General features: G+C 41.9%; 1 protein-coding gene across 1 annotated transcript in view; it reads left to right on the top strand.

The window, feature by feature from the left end:
* Positions 1–15,295, top strand: part of LOC111970504 (dual specificity calcium/calmodulin-dependent 3',5'-cyclic nucleotide phosphodiesterase 1B) — a 26,966-nt gene that overhangs the window by 4,961 nt on the left and 6,710 nt on the right. The window contains exons 2-7 of the mRNA XM_023997291.2: positions 4,785–4,898; positions 5,943–6,125; positions 6,419–6,485; positions 6,685–6,801; positions 7,088–7,228; positions 7,798–7,898. Coding sequence (XP_023853059.1) covers positions 4,785–4,898; positions 5,943–6,125; positions 6,419–6,485; positions 6,685–6,801; positions 7,088–7,228; positions 7,798–7,898 — 723 coding nt within the window. The remainder of the gene's footprint in view (positions 1–4,784; positions 4,899–5,942; positions 6,126–6,418; positions 6,486–6,684; positions 6,802–7,087; positions 7,229–7,797; positions 7,899–15,295) is intronic.

The following is a 15,295-nucleotide window of genomic DNA, read 5'->3' as shown; positions in this document are numbered from 1 at the left end:
TGTGGTTACTGTACATACTCTACTGTGGTTACTGTAACATCCTGTGGTTACTGTACATACTCTACTGTGGTTACTGTAACACCCTGTGGTTACTGTACATACTTTACTGTGGTTACTGTACATACTCTACTGTGGTTACTGTACATACTCTACTGTGGTTACTGTACATACTCTACTGTGGTTACTGTACGTACTCTACTGTGGTTACTGTACGTACTCTACTGAGGTTACTGTACATACTGAGATATTACAACTGGTACTGTATCTCATGAAACTGACACGGTACATTAAACACATGTTTTCCTTCCTTTTTGATCCACAACAAAGCAGTCACATTATCAAACAGATTATTATAAATTCACCATCAAGCATGAAGCCCTCCCGCTGTGTCGCAGCCTTCCCATGCCTGCTATTTTTATGACTGGACAGCTTTCAGAACCCCCTCGCTGACGTGTGATAAACACACAAGCGTCTCATGTCACTTTCATGGAGTTGGCGCCGTCTTCATTTTGTTGGCCAACAGTGCAACTGTGATTAGAAATGAAGTGATTGTGGTCCCACTGTGACTAACCTCTTCATAATGCATGCTGTGCATAACGCATTATAATGCAGGCTAGATCTTAATAGCTGCTCATAAACATCTATAACAACATTCATAGAGCATTATGAGCAGGCAGCGCACGAGAACTGGAACACTCATAAACCCTATTTTATGAGAAATGGATTATCACCATCCCTTAAATCAATTTTCAAATGCCAGTGGTTGTTTTTGAACTCTTGAAGTGCAGTGTAGTCTACTCGGGGGGTATTTTATGTTCTAAGATTGGCATATGAGGTCAGAGCAATAGTATGTGAGTTAGTGTTACTGATTTCCCTGTCAATTTTATTTCCTGTGAAGGTATTATTCCTTGGGGGGGCTGTAGTTTTAGCCTGGGCTGTGTTGTGTTTGATCCAGCGCGTTATAGGCTACATGTGTTTTTTTATATTCTTGAATTAGTAACTGTAGACCATAATGGATAGCAGCCTTATAACAGAAATGTAGTGAAACACTTGTGGTGTCAAGAGTCAGTTTGAAGCACCAACTAGTAACGCACCAGAGAAAAAGTTCAGATTTGCATTATATATGGTGAAAAGCACTTACTGTATGTATTGCTAGGATGCACTATCAGCATTCTATGAGCTTTCCATCTGGATTCTATCAGCATTCTATGAGCTTTCCATCTGGATTTCATCAGCGTTCTATGAGCATTCCATCTGGATTCTATCAGCGTTCTATGAGCATTCCATCTGGATTCTATCAGCGTTCTATGAGCATTCCATCTGGATTTTATCAGCTTCTATGTAGCACCCCCCCCCCCCCCCCCCCCCCCCCCCCCCCCCCCCCGCCCCCCCCCCCCCCCCCCGAGGGGGGGCCCTTTCCATCTGGATTCTATCAGCGTTCTATGAGCATTCCATCTGGATTTATCAGCGTTCTATGAGCATTCCATCTGGATTTTATCAGCTTCTATGAGCATTCCATCTGGATTCTATCAGCATTCTATGAGCATTCCATCTGGATTCTATCAGCATTCTATGAGCATTCCATCTGGATTCTATCAGCATTCTATGATGCATTCCATCGGATTCTATCAGCATTCTATGACCATATCCATCTGGATTCTATCAGCGTTCTATGAGCATTCCATCTGGATTTTATCAGCTTCTATGAGCATTCCATCTTGGATTTTATCAGCATCTATGAGCGTCCATCTGGATTCTATCAGCATTCTATGAGCATTCCATCTGGATTTATCAGCGTTCTATGAGCATTCATCTGGTCTATCAGCGTTCTATGAGGCATTCCCATCTGGATTCTATCAGCGTTCTATGAGCATTCCATCTGGATTTTATCAGCGTTCTATGAGCATTCTATTTAGATTCTATCAGCGTTCTATGAGCATTCCATCTGGATTTTATCAGCGTTCTATGAGTGATCCATCTAAATTCTATCAGCATTCTATGAGCATTCCATTTGGATTCTATCAGCGTTTTATCAGCACTCAATCAGCCGATTCGACCCTTTGAATTGATATACACTAAATATACAAAAGTATGTGGACACCCATTCAAATGACTGGATTTGGCTACTTCAGCCACACCCGTTGCTGACAGGTGTATAAAATTGAGCACACAGCCATGCACAAACGTTGGCATATTTATTTTTATTTATTTATTTTACCTTTATTTAACTGCATAGATAAACATTTGCAGCAGAATGGCCTTACTGAAGAGCTCAGTGACTTTCAACGTGGCACCGTCATAGGATGCCACCTTTCCTACAAGCTAGTTCCTCAAATTCCAGCCCTGCTAGAGCTGCCCCGGTCAACTGTAAGTGCTGCTTTGGGAAGTGGTAGGCCACACAAGCTCACAGAACGGAATCATCGACTGCTGAATAGCGTAGTGCGTAAAAATCGTCTGTCCTTGGTTGCAAAACTCACCACCGAGTTCCAAACTGCCTCTGGAAGCAATGTCAACACAATAACTGTTCATCGGGAGCTTCATCAAATGACTGAACAGGCTGAACAGCCACACACAAGCCTAAGATCACCATGCGCAAAGCGTTGGCTGAAGTGGTGTAAAGCTTGCTGCCATTGGACTCTGCAGCAGTGGAAGCGTGTTTTCTGAAGTGATGAATCACACTTCACAATCTGGCAGTCCGACGGACGGGTTTTGCTTATGCCAGGAGAACGCTACCTGCCCCAATGCATAGTGCCAACTGTAAAGATTGGTGGAGGAGGAATAATGGTCTGGGGCTGTTTCTCATGGTTCGGGCTAGGCCCCTTAGTTCCGGTGAAGGGAACGCTTAATACTACAGTATACAATGACATTGTAGATGATTCTGTGCCTTCAACTTTGTGGCAACAGTTTGGGGGAAGGCCCTTTCCTGTTTCAGGATGACAATACCTCCGTGCACAAAGCGAGGTCCAAACAGAAATGGTTTGTTGAGATCGGTGATGAAAAACTTGACTGGCCTGCAGCCCTGACCTCAACCCATGTTCCTTCTAATTCTAATTGACCTGCCAATGCATTGTTGTTCTGGACATTTATTTAAATTATATTTGAACATTTGAGGTAGGCTATATTATCACAGGCTATAATAGATCCGTTGTTGTATTGCTTGTGAGGCACAGCCGTACAATTAAATCATTTTTTAATTTAATTTAATTTTACTGGGCTGAAGATATATGCAGCCCAGTAAAATTATGGTCAAAATTATGGTCAGCCTCCACTCTCCCTTTCCTCCACTGACACTGACCAAAAAAGGACACAGTATTCAAGCTGATGGCTAAACTCTAAACATCTTTGCAATCTCTCAGTATCGATTTTTCAGTAACATTCTTGTATGCCTGCTATGTTACTGAGACATCCGATTGGCCAGCAGCAGGCCTATAGTGCACTTGATTTACTCTCTGTGCCCGCTGGGAAGGCAGAGTTTGTACCTTCAGACACTTTAAATGATTAAAAATGGCAACAATTGGCCTACCCTGGGCAGCTGAATCGGGTGCACCTACTGCCAACAGCCCAAGACGAATACAAATAATAGGAACACAAGGCTTTATAGTTGGGTTTTTACAGAAATGTTTGGTGATCGACTAGGAATGCCTTGGAGATCGTGATCGACCGGTTGGTGACTACTCCTCTAGAAAGTTGAGTGAAGTTCAAGCTCGTGCTTCTCTCCGTGGGCTGATATTTGACCTCCACCCCATCGAACACCTTCGGGATGAATTGGAACACCAGCTGCCAGTTCTAATTGCCCAACATCAGTACCCGACCTCACTAATGCTTTTGTGGCTGAGTGGAAGTAAGCCCGCAGCAATGTTCCAACATCTAGTGGAAAGCCTTCCCAGAAGAGTGGAGGCTGTTATAGCAGTAAAGGGGGACCAACATATTAATGTCCATGATTTTGTAATGAGATATACGATGTGCAGGTGCCCACATACTTTTGGTCATGTACTGTATCTAATTCTGTATGCATTTTAAGACAATGCGGCGGCCGTATAACCAAATGATGGAACGTTTGGGCAGTTTTCCTATTTAATGGAAAATGTGGGGCTAATGGAAAATGTGGGGCTAATGGAAAATGTGGGGCTAATGATGCCTTCTTGCCACTGGTTCTCTGGTCCGCTCCACACATCACGGAATAGTATTACAACTCTTCCAAATGATTGATATTTATTAATTTTCTCTCTGTCCCTCTCTCTCCCTCCATCTCTCACGTTCTCTCTTGCTCTTTCTCTTTCTTTCTTTCTCTCCCTCTCTCTCTCTCACACTCTTCTCCCCCTCTCTCTCTTTCCCTCTCTCCCAGTTTCCCAGACCTTTCATCCTATTGTCAAAGCATTGCCAGCTCATAACATTGAACCGTAACATACAAACACAAGGCTTTTCGGGGGGAAATTGCTTAGTAATTGCTCCCATCACATACCTGACTGTGTTTTGAAAACACTGCTGTCTTACTGATTATCTTGTTGTTGATGATAGTGTTGTGCTATGACAGGAACCAAGGTTATTCATCAACAAAATGACGTCCTCCACTCCTACTTTAAATGAAACACAACTTTAAAGGCTTTAAAGCTCTGATGAAGGCCGTGAGGCTGATACTAAGCAAGTGCAGCGTGCAGGATTTTCTTTCCTCTAAAAGTTCATTAGTAACACCATCATAAATCCTTTATATTGCCTATATCATGTATAAAGTGCTTATGAAGACATTTCTAAGCTGTTTGTTCAAAGTGGGACTCTCTTTCCAGGCTGAGGTGTATGGTCAAGCAACTGGAGGAGAAAGACGTGGACTTCGAAGATCTGAAGAAGAACCTGGACTACACAGCATCATTACTGGAGGCTGTTTACATTGATGGGACCAGGTACAGTGTGGCCTTTAGTGTGATTATATTGTATGATACTGTAAGGCCCTACTGCCTGCTTAAGGCCTGAAACGCACACACACACCAACTATATCAGCATATCCTTGTTTCCACTCTGAACACAATGCTCCACATTATGTGTTGTCTATATTTAATATTTGAGCCATTAGGTGTTCCAAGGCAACCCTGTCTACTTGTCTATATTTAGTATTTCCCTAAGCCACCCTGTCTCCTTAAATATGACCGCAAAGCACCTTGATGAAGGCTGTGATGAAGGCTGTGATGAAGGCTGTGATGAAGGCTGTGATGAAGGGTATAAAGAAGGCTGATTTGCTCTCTTTTTCCTCTCTCAGGCAGGTCTGATTTGTTCTCTCTCTGCCCTTTCAGACATGGTCTGACTTGCTCTCTCTCTCTCTCCCCTCTCAGGCAGGTCTGATTTGCTCTCTCTCTCCTCTCAGGCAGGTCTGATTTGCTCTCTCTCTCCTCTCTCAGGCAGGTCTGATTTGCTCTCTCTCTCTTCTCTCTCAGGCAGGTCTGATTTGCTCTCTCTCTCCTCTCTCAGGCAGGTCTGATTTGCTCTCTCTCCTCTCTCAGGCAGGTCTGATTTGCTCTCTTTCTCCTCTCTCAGGCAGGTCTCTGCATTTTGCTCTCTCTCCTCTCTTAGGCAAGTCTGATTTGCCCTCTCTCTCCTCTCTCAGGCAGGTCTGATTTTCTCTCTCTCTCTCTCTCTCAGGCGCAGGTCTGATTTTCTCTCCCTCCTCTCTCAGGCAGGTCTGATTTGCTCTCTCTCCTCTCTCAGGCAGGTCTGATTTTCTCTCTCTCTCCTCTCCCAGGCCACAGGCTGATTTGATCCACTCTTCAGGCCCAGCGTGTGATTTTGTCCTCTCTCTCCTCTCTCAGGCAGGTCTGATTTGCTCTCTCTCTCCTCTCTCAGGCAGGTCTGATTTTCTCTCTCTCTCTCTCCTCTCTCAGGCAGGTCTGATTTGTCCTCTCTCTCTCTCTCCTCTATCAGGCAGGTCTGATTTGCTCTCTCTGTCCTTTCAGACAGGGTCTGGACGCAGAGGACGACCTCCAGAAGCTGCACTCTGATGGCGTGCCCACGGAGGTCACTGATTGGCTGGCTTCAACCTTCACTCAGAGGGCCCGCCGCCCCGCCCGCCGCTCTGACGACAAACCAAAGTTCCGCAGCATCGTCCACGCAGTGCAGGCTGGGATCTTTGTCGAGAGGTAGATGGAAAACGTTATTATCTTCAATGAGGGCATGAATTTGTAATATAAAGTAAAGGAGGCTCGCTCTGGTCCTCCTCATTAATTTGAGAAAAACAATGCAACATTAAAAAACCCTCCTTCTATATAATATTGTGAATGGGGTTTGTAAAGTGTGTGTCATAGGGTCAGGATAAATTCACTTCTGTACATTTGCAGTGGAATTCTTGATCCACATTCTGTTGTAACAAGGACATTACAGATTCACTACTGAGATTGTCCGATGCCATGCATTTAATATGCTGTTGTTCCAGGATGTTCAGAAGGGCCTACACTGCTGCCATGCCTGACCAGCCTGCAGCAGTAGTTAACTGTCTCAGGGTAAGAATATATGATCTGTTATCATTGCTAAAGTCTTTAATTGGGCTACAACATAAGGAGCAGAGCCAGGAGTTTCCCTGACCGTATGACTACAGTATGAGCTTTTTCAATTTCAGACTCTAATTCTTGAAAAACTCAATGTGCATTGGACATAAACAGATATCTGTTATCTGTTTGTCTCTATCATCTCCATCTTAAGGACATTGACCGGTGGAACTTTGATGTGTTTGCCCTGAACACAGCCAGTGATGACCACGCACTACAGACCCTGGTCTTCGAGCTGGTGACACGATACGAACTCAACAGCAGATTCAAGGTCTCCACATATCACTCTGCATGTCCTCACTATTTTACCATAACTCCTTCTGTTTCTGTACAGCTTTAATTTTACATTAGCCTCTAAACATTCTAACTTTTCTCACTGCCATAAACAGCTGATGCAAACACACATATTATTGTCTACCTTTTCTAGTGTGTAAAGCTGTTTCCATAAGTAGTACCCTAGAGGGCAGACTCAGACACAGGCCAGTTAGCTGATGTAGCTCGAACACAACAGATGAACTCCGTGTGAACTTTCCATGTCATACTGTGTGGTATTACAGATCCCAATCTCCTGTCTGATGTCCTTCTTGGAGAAGCTGGAGAAAGGCTACAGTAAACACAGCAACCCGTACCACAGCAGTGTCCACGCAGCCGACGTCACACAAACCCTACACTGTCTGCTCCTCCGTACAGGACTAGTGGTACAGTACAGTTCGTCTTCTCTCAGTTTAAAACAGGTCATCCCTGTCATGTATTTGTTTGTCATAGCTCAGGAAAGGAGATTTCCCAAATTGTGTCTGCCTGGTCAGGTCACTAGCTACAGTGTATGCACGGACTTGTATGAAATAGCAGAAGAAAATGTATAGGGTTTGTGGGAAATAATAAAGGAAAATATATTTTTTAAAGATATGTATGTTTGTATGTGTATTTGTATGTGTATATTTATGTATGTATATGTATATACATATGGGTATGTGTATGTATATGTATATATAAATATATATATTTACCCCCAAAATATATGGGGGATTGGAAATGACGAAGACAATTACATTGATGGAATCTACAATCAAAAAAAGGGGGAAAACATTATCCAATACAGAAGATGTATTTACTGTAAGCCAATGTAAATGAAGGGGGTGTCTGTGTTGGTCTAGCCTCCAGCACTGGTTACTCTATAATAACGATACACTAACTCTATATGAAAGGTATATGTAGGTTATGTATGTGATGTTTATAACAAGGGTATCCGTGTGGTTCTCACGTGCAGCACTGGTTGACTGAACTGGAGGTTCTGGCGTCCCTGTTTGCCGCGGCCATCCATGACTACGAACACACTGGAACTACAAACAACTTCCACATTCACACAAAGTAAGAGAAAGTAAAGAATTACTGAGGTGTTTGAAGATGCATTTGATTTCAGAGTGAAATCGAATCCACATTTACACCAACTAAGATAAACAATAATTGTATGTTTTAATCTCTGAATTTATTAAATGACTGAGGTGCTCAAAATGCATTGAAGAGTGGGAAAGGGGGAGAGAGAGAGAGAGAGAGAGAGAGAGAGAGAGAGAGAGAGAGGAGAGCAGAGGAGAGAGAGAGGGAGAGAAGAGAGGAGAGAGAGAGAGTGAGAGGAGAGAGAAGAGAGAGAAAAGAGAGGAGGAGAGAGAGAGAGAGAGAGAGTAGAGAGGAGAAGAGAGAGAGAGAGAAGAGAAGAGAGGAGAGAGAAGAGAGAGAGAGAGAGGAGAGAACGAGAGAAGAGAGAAGAGAGACGAGAGCAGAGAGAGAAGAGAGAGGGAAGAGCTCCTATTCTTTCTTAAAGCCAAAACATGTTCTTATGGAGGGGAAGCTGCTAAATTTTGAGCAGTAGAATTTTCCACATGAGAGGGAACCCAAGAGGCAACCTAAGAAACTTTCTGTCTTTCCTGGCCCACAACAAAATCAAAAACTCGTTATTTTTGGGAACAAAAAACCACAAGGGCCTGTATCAACACCTACCAAAAAGAAACAAAACACTGTGATCCACATCTTCCACCCAGGACCCGGCGCCAGGATACAAGTTGATTTAAGGGGGCTAGTTGAAATCCGGCAAGGGGTAAACATTATTTGAGGTTCTTGCATTGGAATTATTAAATTGAATAGGTCCCACCCACTATACATAATATAAACAATAACATAAAGTTCAATGCCAGAGACTGCTTTGAGATTCATTAGAGTGCTCTTTCGGGGACATTTGTGGCATCATATCTGCTGCAGCTGCATTCAGCAACACTGGACAGCTATACAGCTAGGACATTGTTGGTAATGGAAATATAGGCTACCAAAGAACTTTATGTTTTAGGGAAATTCCACCAAAATTTACAAACCAAAGGCCTATGTGGGAATCAGGGCCCGTTACAACAACAGCTTTGTCTTAAACTAAAAGAATGGGGCTAAACAAATAAAATGCTAAAAACCTAAAAGTGCTGAGAAAAAAACGTAAAGCGACCTTAGTTATTCCACGGCCATACTAAGACAAAAAAAAATGGTTGGATACCTAGACCTATTATGAGCATTAAGATTAGTTTTACTCGAAGGAACACATGTAGATTCCATCGCCACCACTGGAGTATTACTAATTAATTATCGTCACTATCAAAGCAATACAAATTGCAACTTGATACACAATAATGAGGGCATGCTTCGAGTGAAGAATCCTATAAAATAATATGTCTTGTGTAGTCGAAATAAGACCTAGTGCCGTTTGTACAGCAAACTCTTAATTTCATAGGGGCTAGTTCATGAACAGTAAAATACTTCAAAATATCTGAATTCAATAAAAAGGACATGACCAACCCAATGCTTGATATTGTCGAAGCTCTTCGCGACTTCGGGATGGAAGAATCCCAGCTAATAAGACATCTTAACCATCTGATGCCAATATTATAGAGAGACATCAGAATGGTGGGGACACATCTCCTTATAATCTTAAAATATTCATTAGTTGCTATGGCTATACATATAGACAGGACAAATTAACATACAGGCTGAGCGACGATAAATCGGTGAATATCATCTCTAGAAAGTATTATACCCTATCTAACAACATAGGCCACTCGTTAGGACTTTTAACAGTGTAGACCTAAGCGCGCTATGCACAAATAGGACACGCGTCTGTATACCGAGGTACCCCTATTTCAATATACCATTGTGAAAGAGTGAAGTACATGCCCTCGTCCGGATGGTCTTCATTTAGTATATACCATAGTCTAGAACTTTATCGGTTCGGTGATTACCCGTGGAACACAAATATCGGAGCTGTACGTCGAATCTATCGGAAAGATGTGTACTCGACCCACGTTGAATCTAACTGTACAAGTCAATAATCCGACACCAGTTCGCTTACTCTATAAAACACCATTATGTACATTCCATTTACAGCAATGAAAACCAACAGGCTACCAAGAAACCATAATAGAATGTAGCCTATGTAATTTCTTGTACTTTTTTATTAGGATCCCAATTTGCTAACGCCGTAATGCTAGCTAATCTTCCTGGGGTCCAACACCAATTAACAAGACATTACAAACAACCATAATAAGACTTCACAAACATTCAACAAGTAAACAATACAAACAATTAAAATACCGTGCAGGAAACACATTTAACATTCAATTGATTTGCTATTTGCTGTCTAGTCATATGGTTTATCGCATTAGATGTTCTGTTATTTTTTCTTGAAGGTGGATTTACTTTTGTCCTGAGAAATATGGTTGGTAGTTCCATTCAGCTATGGCTCTATAAAACTAGATTTAAGGTATTGTCTCTGGCTTGGGTTGTTTTAGCTGCCCTGAATTGCCTGTTCTGGTTTGGTTATGTGTGTTGCTAGTATGTACTAACTAGACTGACAAATTACTGTGTGTTTTTTGATATAACATTCCTAAAGAAAATCAGAAGACTAGAAAGTAATATGTTTTTAACATGAAGCCATGAGAGATTCTGATAATATTTGGATAATATTCATACGGTCAGATAATCTGGCAGCCCTGTTTTGAGACTTTTGGAGCTTTTTATATATATTTATTTGCTGCAGATTACCATATAACTGGACAGTACTCTAAGTGTGATAGGACCAGGGATTGACCATATAACTGGACAGTACTCTAAGTGTGATAGGACCAGGGATTGACCATATGACTGGACAGTACTCTAAGTGTGATAGGACCAGGGATTGAATCACCTGATTCAGTGTGCTAGATGTTACATACTCTGAACATTTTCTTGTGACAGCGATTCCCTTACCCATCTTAATAACAATAGTATCTATGTGTTCTGACCATGATAAAGCTGGGTCCAATGTGACGCCTATTAGTTTTTAAAAAATTCACTCACTCTACATGCGTTCTATTCATCGACAAATTCATTAGGGGATCATCAGCAAGCATATATCTTGAACCAAATACAATACATTTAGTTTTAGAAATGTTCAACACCAATTTGTCCATATCAACCCACTCAGACACCATTCTTAGTTCACTGCTCTGTTAGCTCATTACATTCTGATGCTGCGCTATACGTTGTAGAGTCATCAGCATACATTACCACTCTTGCTTTGTTCATTACTGAAGGTAAATCATTAGTAAAGATAGAGTAGAGAAGTGGGCCTAGGCAACTTCCTTGAAGAACACCACAGTGTATATCTTTACTGTTTGAAAAGCTACCATTAAATAACCATTTTTGCCTTCTCCTGAATAGATAGCTTTCCATCCAGGATAGAACTGCAGACTTAAAACCATAACATTTGAGTTTACCTAGTAACAGTTCATGATCAATTACATCAAAAACAGCACTGAAATCTAGCAACACTGCACCAACTAACTTCCTGTCATCCATACTCTTTAACCAATCACCTGTCATTTGTGCTAAGTCCGTACTCATAGAATGCTCGTCTTTGTATGCTGGGAACCCGTTATCAGACCATTACATGAGAAATGATCCTTGATTTGTACAGATACAATTGACTTAACACAGGCAGCAAGCTTATAGGACGGCTATTAGGACCAGTGAATGCAGATTTTTTATCCTTAGGTAATGTATCTCTTTAATGAAACATACCAATATGTAGCTATTACCACCGGAATCATTTGGTTCTTGCTTTGGAATTATATTGAATTCTGCTTATATCACACTATACCACAATAAAAATACGTTTTATTCTGCTTATATCACACTATACCACAATAAAAATAAGTTTTAAAAAATTATTTTGAGCAAGAAGTGACAGATTCAATCCCATGGAATCTCGCTGCACTCGATCAGCATCATGGACAGCGCCATGCACACTAAAGCAAGATTTAGATTTTTTTTAAACTACCAGCTAGATTGTTTCAATCTTACTTTTTTCAAAAGAGTTACAGCTTCCTTGACTCTCTGTGGAATTTCCTGAGTAATTGATTATTCCATTCTCCCCGAAATCTTCTGGTAAGATCCCCTTCAAATGCCAATTGGATTAGTTGAGCTTTCCTCGTGTGCAGCATGTCTCTTCTGTGTTGACTGAACACGTTTGTCAAAGTGGRAAATGAGTTATCGCATGTAGCTGTGGATGCCCCAGAAGTCAGTCCATGTTTAAGTGAGGTAAGCAGAGAGCGGCCCAGAGAATCATYGCAGCATATCAAGTGGGATCCATTTGTTCTCATTGGAGCCAGAGCGAGCGATTTCAGTCTGCAAAAACTGCCGAGCGACACTAAAYTCAGCTTCCCATCTAATCTTTTGCTTTGATTAAGCAGTGGTTTCACAGTTTTCATATCTAGAAAGTCATGCCCATATGGGTCAAGGGCACACAGGGCCTCCACCAGTTGGCTGTAGCGTTCACTGAATCGTTCGGACATTTCACCGTTGACAGCATCCAATGTGCTGAAGAACAGTCTTTTAAGCCTCTTCTCCTCTGTCCTGCTGGCCTATTATACTGTCCTCCATATATTGCTGGAGATGTGTATGTACAATACGTCATAGTTAGCTTGGAGCTGGTGGTGCTGGTGCATTAGTACTACCGGCACTGTGCCCAAATGGCTTGGAACTCGCTGTCGCACCTCAGCTTCTCKACGCTCTCCATCTCACTGTGGACCACTTTGACTCCAGTGTAAAGTTCCATTGCTTTTGCCTGCAGTGATAGGATTGAGAAGACTGAAGATTCTATGCACCATGATGGCTGTAAACTTAAAGCCCGGGCTACCGTCACCGGCTTCAGCAGCCCTGTAGGCTCGAGTCTTAGGAACACATGCGGTTTCCCCCCCCCCCCCGCTTTTTATGGAAACCTAAAGGAGTCCTACTAATGACCCTAGTGGCTTTCCATAGCCCTCCTACACACAGCACAGCGCACCCTGTCCATTGTGCTGACACAGCGAAGAGGAAATACATACATTTTTGTTCCGCCAATCTGTCACTCAATCATTGAAAAGCCCCCTTTAGCCCCCTCGTGGTACCGGGCCGTACCTCACTGACATCTTCAGAGGTTCAAAAGTAGGCTGCCACAGACATGCCTAATCAATCAGAAAATACTCTTTGTTGGGAAGTCTGTTCAGATCTACTGTTTGCATTTTAGACAAATAAACATTTGACATTAAATTATGAAACACCCCACAGCTAATGTGAAGTGGCAAAACCAAGTAAAACCATGACACAAGAATTCAGCTGTGTCCCAAATGGGACCCTATTGGCCCTGGTCAGAAGTAGTGTCATTGGGATTTCCAGTGTCTTCTTTATAAACTGTGACCTAACTGTTCATCTCATTAAACAAACTACTGTGACCTGACCTAACTGTTCATCTCATTAAATATAATAGAACCTGGGTGTAGAGAGGTCGAAGAGAGGGGAGGCGTCACGATCCTAACTACTCAGAAAGGGCCACGTCATGGACACCTGTCTATGAGCTCTGGTACATCATTAAATATACTCATTAAACATAAACTACTGTGACCTGACCTAAACTGTTCATCTCATTAAACAAAACTGTGACCCTGACCTAACTGTTCATCTCAATTAAAAACAAAACTACTGTGACCGACCTAACTGTTCATCTCATTAAACAAACTACTGTGACCTGACCTAGCTGTTCATCTCATTAAACAAACTACTGTGACCTGACCTAACTGTTCATCTCATTAAACAAACTACTGTAGCTGACCTAGCTGTCATCTCATTAAACAAACTACTTATGAACTGACCTAACTTTTCATCTCAATTAAACTAACTACTGTGACCTGACCTAAGCTGTTCATCTATTAAACAAACTACTGTGACCTGACCTAACTGTTCATCTCATTAAACAAACATACTGTGACCTGAACCTAAGCTGTTCATCTCATTAAACAAACTACTGTGACCTGACCTAACTGTTCATCTCATTAAACAAACTACTGTGACCTGACCTAGCTGTTCATCTCATTAAACAAAAACTACTGTGACCTGACCTACTTGTTCATCTCATTAAACAAACTACTGTGACCTGACCTAGCTGTTCATCTCATTAAACAAACTACTGTGACCTGACCTAGCTGTTCATCTCAGTAAACAAACTACTGTGACCTGACCTAGCTGTTCATCTCATTAAACAGCATTTACCAGCATTTTGTGAAGTGCACCAGTCCCTCCTGCAGCAAAGCACCCCCACAACATGATGCTGCTACCCCCGTGCTTCACGGTTGCTTCACGGTTGGGATGGTGTTCTTCGGCTTGCAAGCGACCCCCTTTTTCCTCCAAACATAACAATGGTCATTATGGCCAAACAGTTCTATTCTTGTTTCATCATTCCAGATGACATTTCTCCAAAAAGTACAATCTTCGTCCCCATGTGCAGTTGCAAAACGTAGTCTGGCTTTGTGTTATGGCGGTTTTGGAGCAGTGGCTTCTTCCTTGCAGAGCGGCCTTTCAGGTTATGTCGATATAGGACTCGTTTTGCTGTGGATATAGATACGTTTGTACCTGTCTCCTCCAGCATCTTCACAAGGTCCTTTGCTATTGTTCTGGGATTGATTTGCACTTTTCGCACCAAAGTACGTTCATCTCTAGGAGACGCGTCTCCTTCCTGGGCGGTATGACGGCTGCGTGGTCCCATGGTGTTTATACTTGCATACAATTGTTTGTACAAATGAACGTTACACCTTCAGGCATTTGGAAATTGCTCCCAAGGATGAACCAGACTTGTGGAGGTCTACAATTTCTGAGGTCTTGGCTGATTTATTTTGATTTTCCCATGATGTCAAGCAAAGAGGCACTGAGTTTGAAGGTAGGCCTTGAAATACATCCACAGATACACCTCCAATTGTCAATAGCCTATCAGAAGCTTCTAAAGCCATGACATCATTTTCTGGAATTTTCCAAGCTGTTTAAAGGCACAGTCAATTTAGTGTAAACTTTTGACACACTAGAATTGTGATACAGTGAATTATAAGTGAAATAATCTATCTGTAAACAATTGTTGGAAAAATGACTTGTGTCATGAACAAAGTAGATGTCCTAACCGACTTGCGGAAAAGATGGTTTGTTAACAAGAAAATTGTGGAGTGGTTGATAAAGTAGTTTTAATTACTCCAACCTAAGTGTATGTAAACTTCTGTCTTCAACTGTATATTCCGTTCTGATATTTCAGATATTTTTTTACTTGTGGATGATGTGTGTATTGTTGTTGTACTGCTAGATATTACTGCACTGTTGGAGATAGAAACACAAGCATTTCACTGTACCTGAGATAACATCTGCAAATCTGTCTGTATACCTCTACCAAATAATGA

This window comes from Salvelinus sp. IW2-2015, linkage group LG11, assembly GCF_002910315.2.
Source record: "Salvelinus sp. IW2-2015 linkage group LG11, ASM291031v2, whole genome shotgun sequence".
Classification (NCBI taxonomy): Eukaryota; Metazoa; Chordata; class Actinopteri; order Salmoniformes; family Salmonidae; genus Salvelinus; species Salvelinus sp. IW2-2015.
This window is presented reverse-complemented; position numbering and strand designations above follow the sequence as displayed.